Source organism: Myodes glareolus, chromosome 3, assembly GCF_982192425.1.
Source record: "Myodes glareolus chromosome 3, mMyoGla1.1, whole genome shotgun sequence".
NCBI lineage: Eukaryota > Metazoa > Chordata > Mammalia > Rodentia > Cricetidae > Myodes > Myodes glareolus.
The window spans coordinates 58,346,756-58,363,594 of record NC_142028.1 but is presented as its reverse complement, the minus strand read 5'-3'; the positions used below and the strand labels follow the sequence as shown (position 1 = coordinate 58,363,594).

General features: G+C 46.3%; 1 protein-coding gene and 1 long non-coding RNA gene across 5 annotated transcripts in view; one reads left to right on the top strand and one right to left on the bottom strand.

The window, feature by feature from the left end:
- Positions 1-5,596, bottom strand: part of Adamts9 (ADAM metallopeptidase with thrombospondin type 1 motif 9) — a 166,882-nt gene extending 161,286 nt beyond the window's left edge. For all 4 annotated transcript variants that reach the window (XM_087904481.1, XM_087904483.1, XM_087904482.1 and 1 more), the window contains exons 1-2: positions 5,452-5,596; positions 4,482-4,882 (exon numbers count right to left, since the gene is read on the bottom strand). In XM_087904481.1, coding sequence (XP_087760607.1) covers positions 4,482-4,882; positions 5,452-5,566 — 516 coding nt within the window. In that variant the 5' untranslated portion in view covers positions 5,567-5,596. The remainder of the gene's footprint in view (positions 1-4,481; positions 4,883-5,451) is intronic.
- The window catches only part of LOC148122663 (uncharacterized), a 294,155-nt gene continuing 280,064 nt past the window's right edge, over positions 2,749-16,839 (top strand). The window contains exon 1 of the long non-coding RNA XR_015737479.1: positions 2,749-3,239. This is a non-coding gene — a long non-coding RNA (uncharacterized LOC148122663). The remainder of the gene's footprint in view (positions 3,240-16,839) is intronic.

Here is a 16,839-nt window from a genome sequence, read left to right as displayed (position 1 = left end):
AACTTCCTCCTTTCACGTTCACCAGGTACAGGATGGCCACAGTGCCTTCAGGGTGGTCTTGCCTGTCACCCTGACACACAGTCTCCTCCTGTTCCCTTTGCCAAGGCAGAGTGAAATCCCAAAAGGCCGTATTGTCACGTTCTGCCACATGCACACCCAGCACCACGCCTACCCCACTTGAGCAGCTTTCTCATTGGTCTGAGCGTTCACATTTTGTCAGCTGGAGATAAAGTTCCTTCTTCAACTTCACCTGTGAAGGTTAAAGGGGATCATACCAGCCACACATGTAGCCCAGTGTGCGAGCCTTCTAAGGCTTTGCAGTGGTCAGTGGGTTTGGGAGTAGCTCATTAGCATTAGACCAATTTGCTCTTGCCGAGCACGATGGGCACCTTGTAAAAGGCCATTTTCCTGCTCCCCTCCTCACATAGCTCCAAGTTTTGCAAATGATCCATGATGCCTCCATCTTGAAGCATTCAATGCCCTATGAACGCTGAATGTGCCCAACGGGCAGCGTCTCAGAGGAGACACCAAACTCTTCCCTCTTCCCACACTGAAAATAACCAGAAGCCTTCTCTTGTTTCCTGGGCACCGAAGAAAAGAGAGCCCCTGAAGAGGTGTGGACACCTGTACCCGCATCCTCCAGATCCTCCGCCTCACATTTGCTGTGTTGCACTCGAATCTCTGGGATCAGTTCAAGAATGAGAATTTTAAGGTGCTCCCATGGTTCGTATGCAAGAAAAGGCATGCAAGACGCCAGGCTAAGGCATTGCTTTCCCAAACTGAAGAGGATCAAGAAAGCCTGGGAGAATTCATTTTCCTGATGAGATTTGGGGGTGCCACTCTGTATTTACAGATTCAGAATTTCTAGGCATGACGTCTAGAACCCGACTTTTTAAAGAAGCTCCTCTGACTCAAGCACATAGACTCAGTCACTTTTAGCACAGTCTGTGACAAACCGATGGATCCCAGAGAAACAGCAGGTCAACACATTCGTGCTAGCCAAAGCACATCCATCTGCAGGTAGTATGTAACTGGGTTTCCTAAGTACAGGAAACAGAAAGCCTATGGGAGCCGGGACTAGTGAAAGAAATCTGAGAGGCACAGAAAGGAAGGGACTTGTCCTAAGTGGCCCTTAAGTAGTACAGAGCAGGCTAGCGGTAATGGCGATTCTTGAACTCAGAATCCTGATTTTACATCAGTGTCTGCAAAAAATAAAAGTCCTCCTGAGGAATGTGAACGGGGCCTCTGGCCTATGGTGAAAAGTATGGAGAATAAAGGCTGAGGTGAAATTACAACCTGGTCACCTATCAGCATGAGGCCTGGGGCAAGACGGTTGCTCGGAAGGCCCAGGCACTCTTACCAGAAAAATGGGCAGCTTTAAGGGCCGGGCCTTGTATCACAGAGCCTGCAGTGAAAGCTCAACAAACGGTAACAATGTGGAGACAGAAGTAATTTTGTTGTTTCAGAAATAACCACCCGGACCCAACCTATCTTATGTTGACTGAGGTGACCATTATGGCCATAACCATGTACACAAACACGTTATGTACAGTCTACACTACAGCATGCGAGAGGAACAGATAGGTGTGGGTGCAAATGCCTGGGACAGAAGAGGAGAACGCAGGCACGGAGAACGCTGGGCACAGCTGAAGAAAGACAGTGTCTATGATTTTGGAGCAGAGGAATGACACCACATGGAAGACTATGGAGTCTTGTAGGGAAGTAGACATGAAACGTTTTAAAAGGAAAAAGAATGTTGACGCAGGAATGTAGCTCTCTTCCTGGCAGATACAAGACCCAAAGTTCAATTATCAGCAATGCACACACACACACGATGGGCAATATATGTACTGAACATAGGAAATTAAGAGAGTTTAGAGAAAGCATAAAGCTGACTACTTGAAACAGGGAATTTCAGAAGAAGAAACTAAGATGAAATCGGACATTAGGCTATGGCTGAGAAGTCAGAATCTTAAACACCAGCTGTGGAATTTGATACTGTTTACTAGAATATGAGGAGCTGTATGGGTTACGTGAACAACCACAGCAATGAGATCTCACAGCCCACTTATTGACCTGCTCTTGATGTATGGCAGGGATTGAGAAAACAAACAAACAAACAAACAAACAAACAGAAACAAAAGATGGAGAGAAACAGGTAGATGGAGGTATTTCTCAGACAGTGGTCCTGAGGAGAGAAAGGGAAGCATGGACTGAGGTACAGACATTTGCTCAGCAGAGGAGAGCAATGTATGATCTGGGAATCAGAGACACTGAGAACTGGCAGGTGTGGGGAGTGAGTGTGTGTGTGTGTGTGTGTGTGTGTGTGTGGCAGGTTATGGTTTTAGATCACTCCAATGAGGGCAGATTTCCTGGAAGCCCTTCAGGCGTCAGGAGCACCATTATGTAGAGACAGCTACAGAAATGATAAAGATGAGTTGTGGGAGGAAATAAAAATTCCAGGAGACAACGAAGACAGGAAGCTCAGAGTTAGATTAGTGGCCAAAGATACAAAAACCTAGTTCACATATTTTGAAAAGATATGTCGCCCTACCCCCCAAAAAGGTCCGTTGCAAATTATACGCCATTAGAATAGGGTTAGGTCAGTCCAGAAGCCCGGATTCTCAGTTCTCAAGAAGACCACGTGCACTGTGTTACCATGAAAAACCACCAATGGAAATTAAGGTCCTACGCAGAAAAATATTTATACAACTGCTGGGGCCACTCGGATTCCACCGGTGTGTAGGCGGGGAAAGAGGAGGAGTAAAGACTGTTTACCAACGAAGTACACAGCAGCCCTATCAAAGAACTTGAAATTGGGGTCCCTAGCTTTAAGTCAGGGGTGCTCTGTTTCTCTGGGATTCGCCTCAAGGCTTTTCAGCCTTTCTAGGCGATAACCTCTCAAAAATCGGAGACATTCTAGCGTCCAGTCTCAGGTTTGGGGCCATGATGACTCAACGCAGCATCCCCTCCCCGTGACAAACAGCGGTCTCCGCCTATCCCCAATCAATCTCAACCAGGCACTCTGGGCGCCAGGATTCCCAGTACTTAGCTGGTGGGTAAAGGGGCTCATCCCCTTCCCCATAACCCAGAAGGTTAGACGTCCCCTCCACCCAGTTTTCTGGAGTGCGGAGCTCTCGCCAGGATTCTGCTCTCGGAAGGTTTAGAAGGATGTAACCTCCAGACCGGGAATTTAAGACGCAAGAACCAGCCAGCAAATGTGGCAGCCTAGCTTTCAAGTGAGTACCCAAGCCCCCACTTAGAAAGAGGAGGAGGTGGGTGGGTGTGCTAAGGGAAGAGAGTAAATGCACCAGAGGCGCGGACTTTTAATAGCAATTGTGCGTAATGCGCAGTGCTGTGAGCTAGGAGAGCGAGCCGCGGGAAAGTTTCTGCGTCATACGCGCGTGGAAGGAACGCACGTCGCCTGGGAAAGTGAAGGATCGCCCTATTTGGGTCCAGAATTGTTAAGAGACTCTCAATTGTCGTAGGAATTGGGGGCGGATGCCTTGTTAATTCCAATGGAGGGTAAATTGAGGGGGTCGGGAAGCAGGGGATGGAGATATCAACTTTTATCTCCCACTAAGTGCCCACTAGGCAGCGCAGGGTGGTATCGGTCACACTCAATCTTCGTAGAGAAACGTGCGCTGTACGTTCCTATTCCTGTCTATTTGGAACTGCCACGGGTTCTAGAAGAATGGGACTCTTCTTAAGGCTACCTCTCCAGGCTCTCTCCCACTACTCTAGCGCCTCCAGCCACCACGCCAGCAGGGTGCAGAGTCGGACTGCAGTGCTACTCCCCCCGCACCCCCCCCCCCCGCCGCCGCCCTTCCACCCTCAAAGACCGCCTTAGAGACAGGCTCCGCCCTCACTCCGGGCTCTCAGAGTACTTGGCCCACCCTTCCTTTCCCGGGATAGAATTGGCTTCCCTGTCAGTCTGGTTCAGTTTCAAAATTCCTTGCACGTGATAAAAGGCTCCGAGAAGAAAGAATGCGGGGACACTACGTTATGTACTCCTGTCCATAAAGAGAGATATCCCAGCACTCCAGAAGGGGTGTCCCGGGATTGTCAGTTTACATCCCTGACTCGGGAAGCGCCAATGAGGAGTTAGGTCCGCCCTATGCTCAGCTGCTCCGCTCCAGAGCGGCCAAGTTTGCTACAAGAAAGCACAACCCCAGCAACTTTCTCTGAGTTTGTAAGTCGACGTGCAAGCTACTCTGCAGAGTTGAGCTACGCGCAGCAAGCGCAATGCATCTCCGAGACAGCTTCATAAGATCCACGACCGTCTGGGGGATAGATCCGTACTTTCTTCTCGAGTGTAAGCGCAAGCACCCCGCCGGTAGACCCCCCAATCCTGGGACCAAAGCCAGTGTTGATATTTAACCCCAGAGCATAAACTCCGTAGGTTCAGACTAGGGTACAATTAAGTCTTAAAGAAGCAGACGAGGAGGCGGGGAGTAGGAAAGGGGCACGCGCCCACTTACCATTCCGGAGCACAGACTGATGACCGCAGTGTGCTCGGATTTAGTATTGACATGGCCTTTGTAGAAACAGTGCCTAAGTTCCATTTCTTCTTCGGAATACAGCTTGGTCTGGTTCACCCCTGGTTCTCCAAGGAGGGTGACAGTGAACAGTGGAGCGATAAATCCGGTATGGGCGGTGAGATTAAATAGGAACTGCTGGCCGAAGACCGAGAGGCGATAATGTGCCTGGGAAGAGGTAGAGGAAGACGAGGAGGAGGCGAAGGCAGGCCAGGGGTCAGAGGCAGAGTTAATGCTTCGTCGCCTTCTTTTGAAGTGCACGTTCGTGGGAAAGGGTTCCCCGAGGGTATTCACTCGGATGGGAGACGCGATCTCATATTCGCTCAGAGTCTCTAATAATTTCACTGCAGGGAGAAGCAGAGACAAATGAGCTAATCATTCATTTTTGGGAAAGCTTTAATTTAAAAAGAAGATGGGGGGCTTTGTCCTAACTTTGTCAATTCTTTCACCTTCCATCCCTGGACAAATATTTGTCGAACTCCTACTGTAATAGTGACAGCCCACAACTATGCGAGGCGCCCAGAATACAACATGAGAAGTCAGACAATGAATAAATCTAGAAACATAAGATAATTACAGGTTCTGATAAATTCCTAAATAAAATCAAATGTGCGCTCTCCAATGATCCCAGCAACTAAGTAGCATTGATTTGGAACAGGGAATAAGGAGGAAGAGTAAAAATCAGGCAAAAAAGGGCTGGGGGTGGCCCTAAAATTCTTGCGGTGCCTCCCTCCCTCCGGTTGGCTAAGGATGACCCAGAAAAGGGAGAGGCCCAAAACGCGAGGTGATTCTTTCTAGGAAAAGGAGAGCGGCCTCTGTTGTGGGGTGCCCGCCCCAGAGCGTGTGTTGAGGAGGTGGAGACGGAGTGTGTGTGTGTGGGAGGGGGGACCTTCAGGGTCCAGAGCCACGTTACCTTGCCTCGGGTGCAGCCTGTCCTTGCGCACGGTGGCCGCGGCGTCAGGACTCCTCATCTCAACCAGGTCCGGCACCAGGAGCGTTAGCAGTGTGGCCCAGGATACTAACTGCATGGTGCTCTTCACCCCTCCCCCCCCACTTCTCTCACCCCCCCTCCCTCCTGCCGGCTTTGGTGGCTGGCGGCGACGCAAGGCAGCAGCAGTAGAGAGCGCGCGGAACCCCAACACCCTGCCGCCAACTTTTTGACTTTAGGAGTCGCTGAGGTCTTGCAGAGAGGGTCCCGTGTGCGCTCGGCTGAGCAACGCTGCCGCCTGCCGTGAGCTGAGCCGCTCTGGCCGCAGAAGAAGAAGAAGGAGGCGGAGGACTGGGGCTCGACTGCTCGGCCGCATAATGTCCAGCCAGCGGGCAGGAGAAGGCGCGGAACGTGCGCTCCGAGGCGCGCCGGGCGCCCTGTGCTGGCCGAGTTAGCCGAGCCGCTTCTTGAATGGGGGGCCAGGGGGCGGGGGCCCCCGCGGGCGCTCAAATACCCTGGGTGCACGCCTCCAGGAGGAGGAGAGGGGAGGAGAAAACGAGGCAGGCGGCCCGCCTACTGTCCCCTCCTCGGCCGCTGGTGCCAGGACACGGCGCTTTAGGCCCCTCCAGCTGCCGGAGGCGGAGGCCAGAGGCCCTTAGAGCCCGAGCAATCGGTGGCCATTCGCGTCACCTCCCCGAGGTGGGGTTTTCTGAGTCCGCCTGCTAGGAATGGAGAGCAGAGAAAGTTCCCTTCCCTCGGTGGCGCTCTGCCATTCACTTCGACTCTCCTCCTCTCCTATCTCGGTCTCTCCGGTTTGGAATCTCCCTCTCTCTCTCCAGGTCTTGGTGAGCATCTCTCTGGGCCGGTCCCTCCTCTCCGATGGTCTCTTCCTTCTCTGCCTTCTCCGTTTCCCCATTTCTGCCTGCCTCCTTCATTCTGTCCCCTTCTCTTTTCACTACCCCACTTGGGATTTCTTACAAGAGAAAGTAGCGCTGCGCCGGAGTCCCAATCTCATACTTGATCACGAGGAACCAGATTTGTCACCTGAGCTCCACTCTCCATTTAATTGCTCCAAATCAGGATTTTAGACTCCTATGGTTCCAGGTTGTGTTTCAAATCCGCAGTTCTCCGAAAGTTTTGCAACAGTTTAAACCCGGGTCGTCTCAGGACTCTATCCCATGGCTAGAGCGTCTACGGGCTTCTGTAGGTCACCGCTCACAAAAAGTTAAAAAGTTTATTGTGCAGTTTGGGAGCCCCTGACTCTGCCCAAGATTTGAGGGAAAGGGAGAAGGGAAAGACTGAGAAGCTGTTGGTTCCAGGGGGCGGGGGGGGGGCACTCGACCCCCCCCCCCGGGATTTCTCAGTCACTTCCGCTTGCTTTTAGAGGTAGAGATGGTGGGAGCAGGGAAGTGACTCCAAGCCAGACACCTCAAGTTATCACCTCCCTCCCGTTGAGGGTGCACGTTTGAAAGTCAGAACTCTAAAAGGGGAGAGAGAGAGAGGGGAAGGGAAGTAAAGAGGGAGAATTGTTAAATCCTGGATAGTTCAAAAGCACCTTTTCCCTTTAGCTCGCAGGAAGAGAGGATGTGCTCATTCCAAGGGAAAGGAAATGGCAATTTCAGGAAGAGATATGACTAACAAATTTATAATTGCCCAAGTTTCCTAGAACCGGAGTTTGGTGTTGCTTGGCCTGCCACTCGGAACTGAGACTATCAAAGTGCCAATAGAAACCCGAAAACAGTGCACTGGGAGTGCCACCCATCCTGAAAACAATGATGTATACAGTTCTAATGATAGCGGAAAAATGACCTGGCAGGGCTGCAGTTTCCGAAAGATGTTGCTAATCCAATTGGTTAGGCACCACTGAAAGGGACAGGCACCGGGTATCCCTACCCAATGTGCACTTGAAATCTCCCTAATCAGGAGGCCCAGGGAGGAAATTGGAGACATCTTAGACCAGCCTAAACTGCGTAGAAGACCCCATCTCAATACAAAATAAAATGACAAAAGAAACATGGAATTTTAAGAGGACACCATCTTTCTTTTCATTATGTGCTAAAGAGTCCTTTTCATCCTCGCTCCTGGGAGATGCTGGGAATTGAGGTTAAAAAAAAAAATCAAGAAATCATTCTACAGGAGCTGACTTTAGTGGACACCTTACAGCATATCTGCCATTTTCACAAGCCTGGCACCGTTGAAACTCTCTTCTACCAGGCAGGCAGTTCCTCTATTTTAACTCAGACACCTCCTGATCAAGAGATGCTAAGGGCTCCAGCATTACTACAGGAGAGACAGGAGAGATGGCACCTTGTTAAAGAGCACTTACTGCTCTTATAGAGGTCCTGAGGTTGGTTCCTAGCACCCACATATGACTGCTTGCAACTGTCCTTAACTTGTTTCAGGAGATTTGACACCTTCTTCTGGCCTCCCCGGCACCTCTCCACACATACTCACATACCTATAATTAGAAATTTAAAACTATCTTTAAAATCACCACACAGAGGGACATGTGTGTCGCTTCGGTCCTTTGGTTTCTTTCTAAAACGTTCAGTGGTTCACATCACTGGCTGCTCTTCCAAAGGACCCAGCTTTGATTCCTAGCACCCAAATTGCTCACATCCAGTTTCAGGGATGTGCCATCCTCACACAGACATATATGCATGCCAAACCTCAATATATACAAAACAAATAAATCTTTAGAAAAGAGAATGGATTCAGTCTGCAGTTTTCAAATGGTTTCTGAGGCGGGAGTCGTGTTTTCATAAGAGCTTGTTGGAAGAGAAGTTCCGCAGTACCTGCTGGGACTTCTTGAGGTCTCCTCTTCATGGAAGCGCTCATCTGAGCATCAGAAGGTCTGAGCCAGCCTCAGAACTTCCGTCCACAAACATGGCACAAAGCATGGCAGAGAAGCGGGTTTCAAATCCTGAGAGCAGTGAGCTTGCTAACCAGGTGTTAATCTTTAGTAATACCTTGTTTGTTGAACATTTACCCTGTACCAGACCACGTGCTAATACACTGCATCTAATTCGGCTTTTATAATGGCCCCACAAGGCAGGAGGTGATAGCTATTTCCTTTGGCAGATTAAAATACCAAGATTTTAAAAACAAAAACAAAAACAATAAAATGAAGTACTTGAGCAAGAATCCTTGACTAGTAAGTGACATAACTCAAATTCTTTTGAAAGCCTAATCTAACTTCATACTTCTTATCTGTAAGCTGAGATGGTGGTGTACGCACCTTGAATCCTACCCAGTATTATGAAGGCAGAGGCAGGCAGATCTCTGTGAAGTTGAGAACAGCTTGGTCTATACCAGTGGCTCTCAACCATCCTAATGCTGCAACCCTTTAATACAATTCCTCATGTTGTGGTGATTCCCCAATCATAAAATTATTTTCATTGCTATTTTATAACTATAATTTTTCTACTGTTGTGGATCATAATGTAAGTATCTGTGTTTTCTAAAGGTCATAGGCGACCCCTGTGACAGGGTCGTTTGACCTCCCTAAAGGGGTCACAACTCACAGGTTGGTTCTATGCAGTGACTTCCAGGCCAGTCAGGGGTATACAATAAGACTCCATCTCAGAAGACAAACAATAAATCCATAATTATTACATAACCAATGATTCATTATAAGGCTACCTAGATTTGGAGAGGGTGGCTAATATTGTCCAGAAAATTGTTGTTTAGTTTCCTATTCCGCCCTCTCCTTCCCCTACCCTCCTCTCCTGTCCCCTCTCCTTTCTTCTCCCCAGTGCTGGGGATTAAACTGTCAAATGCAGACCTAGCACGTTCTGTGGGAGTGCTGTACCACTGACTTACGTCCCTAGTCCTGAAAAAGTTTTTTGTTTTTTGTTTGTTTGTTTTGTTTGTTTTGAGTCGGGGTCTCAATCTTAGAAGTTCAGGCTGGTCTTGAACTCCCACTGTAGCCCAGGCAGGTCTCAGGGTTTGAACTTGTCATTGTCTGGTGTCATCTTTAAGAGTAGCTGAAGTTAGAGGTGCGAGCCTCCGCATTTAGCTTGAACTTTTCCCTAACGCTGAGTAACAATAATCATCTCAGATTTTCATAGCTTTTCCTTAGAACTTGCAACAATGCCACACATAGTGTATGCTCAAAAGCTTTGAATACATAAATAATTAACTTCAACCCTTCACCTTCAATACACACATGCTCACACAGGGGAGCTGGTTGGATGTTGGCTATATAAAGTGGTATTAAGATTACCTGAGTCTGGAAGAGAAATGTGGATCTTAACTGTCCCCCGTCCCATGCACACAGAACTATTCTCTGAAAGATTCAGTGTTTTCTGAGGTCATTTTGAGTTAACACAGAGTTTTTTTTTAGCCAGTTTTCCTCTCTGAGTTTTTTTTACTGGAATTGAGTGTTACTGTAGGTTAAAGTGGAGGCCTTCTTTGGCTGATTCTGCATAAAAATTGGGTCCCTGAGGAGTGATGTTGGCAGTGGATAGTCTAGAAGATGAAAAAAAGAGAGATCATACCATAGATGATTCTATTTGCTGAAACAAATGCCATTGAAACAACAGGAAGGAGAACATATACATGTACACATGCATACATAATGCACACATACGTATGTTTAAATGTTGAGGTTGGGTGTCTGTGTACCAAGTGTGCAATACCTGGGGAGGCCAGAAGAGGGCATGCCTGGGACTGGAGTTGCAGAGAGTTGTGAGCAGCCACGTGGGTGCCCAGAATACAACTCTGCAGCAGAAGCTAGTGCTCTTATACAGTGAACCATTGCTTGAGCCCTGAGAATCACTTATCTTCAGGATGGAACTGGAAAGAAAACACATCATCTTTGCCTGTCACATGAGTAAATGTCCTGTGTCCATTCTTTTAGTGTTACAGCTGCTGACATCAAGCATAGTATCATCCTAAGAGCGTAGTTTCTTGCATCATTAACAACAACAAGATTAGATTATGAGTAACCCGGAACTCACTGTGGAGATCAGACTGGCCTGGAATTTGAAGTTGACTCTGTCTCCAGAGTTCTGGAATTATGGGTGGGCACCACTATGCTGCTAAGTCCTGAGTTCTTCCTTTGTGCTAGTTATTTGGTCCTTAGAACAATCTATTAGCTCTTTCTTTCTTTCTTTCTTTCTTCCTTCCTTCCTTCCTTCCTTCCTTCCTTCCTTCCTTCCTTTCTTTCTTTCTTTTTTTTTTTCTCTTGCGCTCATCTTAAGCAGAGACTCAGCCAGCAAAGGGCAGCGCACTGCCGAGCATCACAGAACCAAGAGTGCTGGGTAGTCATGTGGTCCGAATTGGGCTCAGCTCCAAAGCTGGTGGTTTCCGTGATACAGTACTTACTCGACATACAGTCCCCTGTCTGGCTGTTCAAGGTCTTTCAGCCTTTATACCTGACGTGTGAGAACATTGTTTTTCATTCTAATGCTACATTTAATGTTTTGAAAAGCTTCTGTAGAAGTCCTTGGTCCTGTTTGTGAGATAGCTCTTCAAAACACACATCTGGTCGATTACATTGGCTCCACCCTTGGCCTGGTTAATCACCTTGCTTCCTTGTCGTTCTGGTGACGCCGCGTGTCTAGTGATTCCTAATATGAATCCTACCGTTGTTTCCTTTGCGACTCTGCTCACGTTCCTCCGCTGCTTCCCCTGGTGTCCTGTGGAGTGAGACAGACCATCGGGCCCCGGGGTTTAATCACAAATGGAATTCAGAAATGTTGGACTTCAAGATTAGATCCAAGTCACGCTAACGAAAGCTAGATTAGATGTGGATGCGACTTGGGTTGTTCTGAATTCTTTCTTTCCTAAAAGTGCATATTGACAGAGACAGTTACTGTACATATATCCTCCCGGAAGCTGGCAAACGACAGGTCGTTTAGAATTGTATTAGAATGTGCATGCCCAGAGTCCGGAACTTCTCCCGGCCCAGTTGGAATGCAAGTTCTTGTTGTCCCACGAAACAATGTAAAGGAAAAATTTATCTTCTCTGATATATTGCCAGGATACAGAGTAAGAACTTCCTTATTTTTTAAATGTTGTTGACTATTGCCACCAATTTTGTTCTTGTTTTTAAAGGGGCCATTTTATTTCATTTGCAAAAACCATTCTGTTATAAATGGGTACTCATATAGATTTTATGCAATTTTACACAATTGAGGTAAATTTTTGTTTCTCACGATGTCACTGTTCTGGGGGAGACAAGTACTGCTTTAGTAAAAATTATCAGAATTTCATTTTTTTTTCCTGGAATAAGATAGTTTCAGGGCCAGTCTCCCTTAGTGGCTACTTCTAGACTATGACTCACCAGACCCCTGGGAGCACTCCGTGTCTCCTCAGTGCAGCAGGCAAGAGTTAGGCCTCTTCTGTGGACACTCTATATCTTTACAGGACCTACAGATGGAGGGATGATGGTCACCAGTCTTAGAGAGCGTCAGGAAAAGACTGGACTCTGCTGGCTTGAGACCTGTCTCCACGCCAGGGTCTCTACACTTTCCAATCAGTGGTGTCCCTGGGACCTGTCTGCTGATTAGGAGGGGTCAGTTTTGATTTCTGACCAAGAGAGAGCTAGAGGCTTAGCATTTCTTTGATAATTAACTTTCCCATCATTCCACTCAACTGAGGAGCCTTCTTCACGTCCCCAATGTGTCCTTCTGTGTCATTGATTTGAACGTTTCTCATACATATCCTTACTGCTAGTCCCATCATCGTTTGGCAAATTTGTTTTGTCTTTGTGTGTGTGTGTGTGTGTGTGTGTGTGTGTGTGTGTGTGTGTGTGTGTGTATGCATGTGAGTACTGGTGTGTGTGTCCTTCTTGGTTTGTGAATTCACTTACTTGACTATGACTGGCCCATGAGTCTAGGTTTTACCTTTTTCTACCTCCCCATGCTCATATGCTCATATTTTTTAACAGGGGCTCAAGGGCTTGAACTCAGGTCTTCATGCCTGTGCTGCAAATAATTTACTGGCCTAGCTGTCCCTTGGCTTGAATTATATTGAAAGAGATTTACTCTCTCTTCTCATATCTTGCTTAAGTAAGCAGTGCATGTAGGTTGCTCATTTCTTTCTCAGGCATTTCATTTTTTATTTTATTTTTTTAATCTGGACTTTTTGTCATTTGTTTATTTATTTAGTGTGTATGCACCCTCATCCCCCTGCATGTCACAGCATATACTGGGAGGTTAGAGGACTACCTGGGGTTTTTTGTTTTACTGAAAATTGATTTTTTTTTAAAGTAAACTATATCCTGATTGCAGCGTCTACTCCTCCAGCTCCCCCCGCTCCGCTCCAACCTTCCCTTCCATGAGGATCCACCCTTTCTCTCTCTCATTAGAAAACAACCAGGCGTCTAAGAGATACAATATCATAATGTAATAAGATTAAAAACCAAACCTAACACATCAGAACATGGACAAAACAAACAAACAGAAGGGAAAGAATCCAAGAAATGGCACAAGGAATAGGTATAGACAACGAGACCCGCTTATTTGCACATTCTCTGTGGTTCTGTGGATTAGCTTGCTTATTGTTGACTTAACAGCTAATATTCACTACATTTGTCTTTCTGCGTCTGGGTTACCTCACTTGATATTATTTAAAGTCCAACTATTTCCCTGTGCATGTGTACCGTATTTTCTTTATCTGGTCATTTGTTGAGGGACATCTAGGTTGTTTCAGTTTCTGCCTATTATAATAGTGCCGTGACAAACATGATTGAGCAAGTGTCTCTGCTATGACAGGGTGAAGTATCCTTTAAGTATACGCCCAAGAGTGGTATAGCTGGATCTTGAAGTAATTTGATTCCCATCTTTCTGAGGAACTGCTGTAGTGGCTGTATAAGTTTGCAGCCCCACTAACAATGAATGAGTGTACCCCTTATTCAGCATCCTCACCAGCATGAGTTGGCATTCGTTTTATTGATCTTAGCCCTTCTGACAGGTATAAGAGAAAATCTCAAAAGTAGTTTTGATGTATTTCCCTGATGACTAAGGATAATGAACATTCCTCTAAGTGCTTCTCAGCCCTCTGAGTTTCCTCTTTTGATGGTTTGGTTTAGATCTGCAACCCACTTGTAAATTGGGTCATTTGTTTTCTTGATATCCAGTGGTTCTTTTGTTTGTTTGTTTTGCTTTGACTTCTTTGTAACAGGACTGAGGGTGTTGATTCTTTCCTCCCATGTGGACTCTGGGGATAGAACTCAGGTTGACAGGCTTGGTGGAAGGGTCCCTTACCAGTTGTCCGATCTTACTGGTCCCACAATTCTTGAAATAGCCCAAACTTAATTTCCCTGTGAACATTTAAAGACATTTCTGTTTTTTTTTTAATGATAAACCAGATTTTGCACATGCACGAAGATATAGGTTTTTAATTAAGTAATGGTCTCAGATGATGTTTGATAGGTTTCCTGTTCTAATTACATCATTATAGAGCTCAGGTCTGGGGCCAATGAACAGTACCATTCACAATCTTCCCAAGAGCTCAGGAAGACTTTGCAGAGGAAGCAGTGAGGTCTCAGACAAGTTAAACAACTAACTTGAGATGCACAGCTGCTATGGCTGAACGAGGATGCAGAGCCATGCTGGCTGATTTCAGAGCCTCCACTAGCACGTCACAGTGCCTCTCACAGGTGTTTATGCTTTACCAAGCTTAGTTCAGGGTAAATGACAACGCCTAAGAGTTTTGTTCCAAAGAATGGAGATGTGAATGTCGACAGAATTCAAATTTAAGGCCATTGAAATCAAGGGAGCCAATGAAAATGGAACAGGGAGTCCATCATGAACGTGGGATGCTAGGCACCTAGTGGACGGTCGTCCTAGAAGGTTAGTCTTGCCTGACTTAGAAGACAAGCCTTTGCGAGTTCTAGTCTTCAGTGACTGAGAAGACTGGCCTTTGTGGGCCCTGATCTTCAGTGGCTTTGCATTCACACCCATTCCTTCAAACCCTGGCTGTCTCCAGTTCTGTCCAGGGTCTTATATTGTCTAGGCTATGCCATGTTTCTTCTGAATAAATATCAACTGCCTGGAGCTTTCAAAGTGGGGCTGGGTTTGTGTTCTTTGCAAGCTAATTTGGGGCCTCTCCGAAGAGCCTTTCATACAACTCTTAGAGGACATTACCAGGGACAGAGGGAAGGGGCAGGTGGCTTTCTGTAGGAACATGCAGACATTGGAAATCTACAGAACCACGCATGTATCACATGTTTCAACGAGACCTGGTAATGAGCTTAACTGGCGTGAGATCAATGCCAGCTGTCCACGGTGTAGTCACCACACATGGCTTCTGCATTAACAGATGCCAACAGCAGGGTGGGTTGCTTCCTGGAATGTAAGCCTAGCAATTAGTGCCTTGTCGAGTCCCTATCAGGTGCTGAGAAGGATAACTCATCTTACAGATTGTCCCGCTACTCAAAAAGGTGTGACTGCACACATTAGTGGCATGCACAGTAACGTAACTGAACAGGCTGCCGCTGCTGATGCATGTGCTTAAGAGGCACAGCTACAGACACCTGGGCCTTGCTGGGCATCAGGGCATCAGTGAGCATTCCTGAAGTCTGGTCACAGTATGGAACACCAATTTACCTATGTAAAAATCTGAAGTCAGTATTCCTTAGATTATTTAGCCTTTTAATCATGAACATAAACCTGGACTCAGGTACTTATTCATTCTTCTATGATTCCATTTCTAACCAAATGAAGGTCATCGTAGGGAAACCGCCTCTATCCTGCTTGGTTGTCCTGCTGTAAAGGGACTGTTAAGAGACAGTCAACAAATGGAACATTAGGGAGTTGAAGTCAAAGGATGTGGAAGAGTCACATGTTCAGCTCCTAATCACGTCCAAAATGCTTGGCCTAGCAACCAGGTCACACTGGCATTTCTTTAACTTTGTCTTCCCATCATAAAAACAAAGAAAAACAACAACCAACGCCACCTATGCTAGATAAACAACCAACTCCACCTATGCTAGATAGGCTGAATATCTCAAGCAATAGATACACAGCCAAATGGGACCAATGGTTCTTCCTCATCTCGCTCTACAGAAACTCATACAGTTTCTATTACGCTCATTCCCACCTTTACTCTCACAGCAATAGTATAAAATTTTGCCATCCTGTTCAAGGATGGCCTTGACCTTACGATCCTGCTGTCTCTTTCTCTGGAATGCTAGGATTACAGACATGGACCACTGCAAGTTTATGTGGTGCAAGCACATATACACCCACCCAGCCCCCCACATTCACATATGTACATATCCCCCCCACACACATGTACATACACACATATATACATACATAGTTCCACTCACACACACGCACACACAACATTTTATGAAGTGGAAACTGTACTTGATACTTTAAGTGTATGCTTCGTCTATAGCAAATGTACCAGAAATTGAGCATAAAACATGAAATTAATTCTGCTCTAGAAGGAAGCATGAAGGACTATTGTCCTTGTGACTGAAGCATCAGAAAGCCCTCTGGATTATGACTCAAAATCCACAAGCCAGAAAAGAAAAGCACGAAACGCTCTACTTCATTAGAAACCAAACAAACAAAATGTGCCTGGGAAGAGACATCGTGTCTTTACCTACTCCTCAGACTGGGCAAAGTGTAAAGAGAAGAAAACAGACGGTTCTCTGAGAGGGGAAACCCTATGTCACCAACAGTTCCTGGAGACAGGAAGTCCTATATCATGGCATCAGCATCTAACGAGGGACATCTTAATGCATTCTAACTCATGTGGTAGAAGGGTGAGGAAAGGACAGAGGGAAATACAAAGATGCTGAACTCTCCCTTCAGCAGAAATCCATCCCAGCAAAAATGACATTAAATCATTCACTCTTCTCTCATGACCTGATCATCTTTCATTGGGTCGTACCTCCTAGAATTAAGTTCCCAACATCTGCTCTTAGAGCAGATACATTCAAGTCACATCTCATCACAATCAAGTCATAATCAAAGGACAAACAAGAAAAAACAAACAAATAAACAAACAAATAAATGAAACTCAAATCATAACACAAGAAAGGGTTTTCCTTCAGTGTCTAAGAAAAACTTGCACAGCATGAAGATGTCTGGAAAGAAAGGAGATAAGTGTCACAAATATGAAAAGATACTTGATTTTGCTCATAAAAAACATACAAATTGAAAATCTCCCGATTTCAGCCTTTACCAGACATGTAAATCCTACAATTTGATAAGCACAGTTGGATAAGATTTGGGTGTTCCTGGACACCCTTGTTGGGTGTGAGAGTTGTCATGATTCCTGAGACGGCAGCTTGATAGCTTCCATCAGGACCGGAACATCCTATACTTTGACCTGGCCCTTTCCGTTTCAAATGTGTCATGTTTTCATGTGCAGGAAATGCCATATACAAGCTCTTCAGAGTAGAAGAGC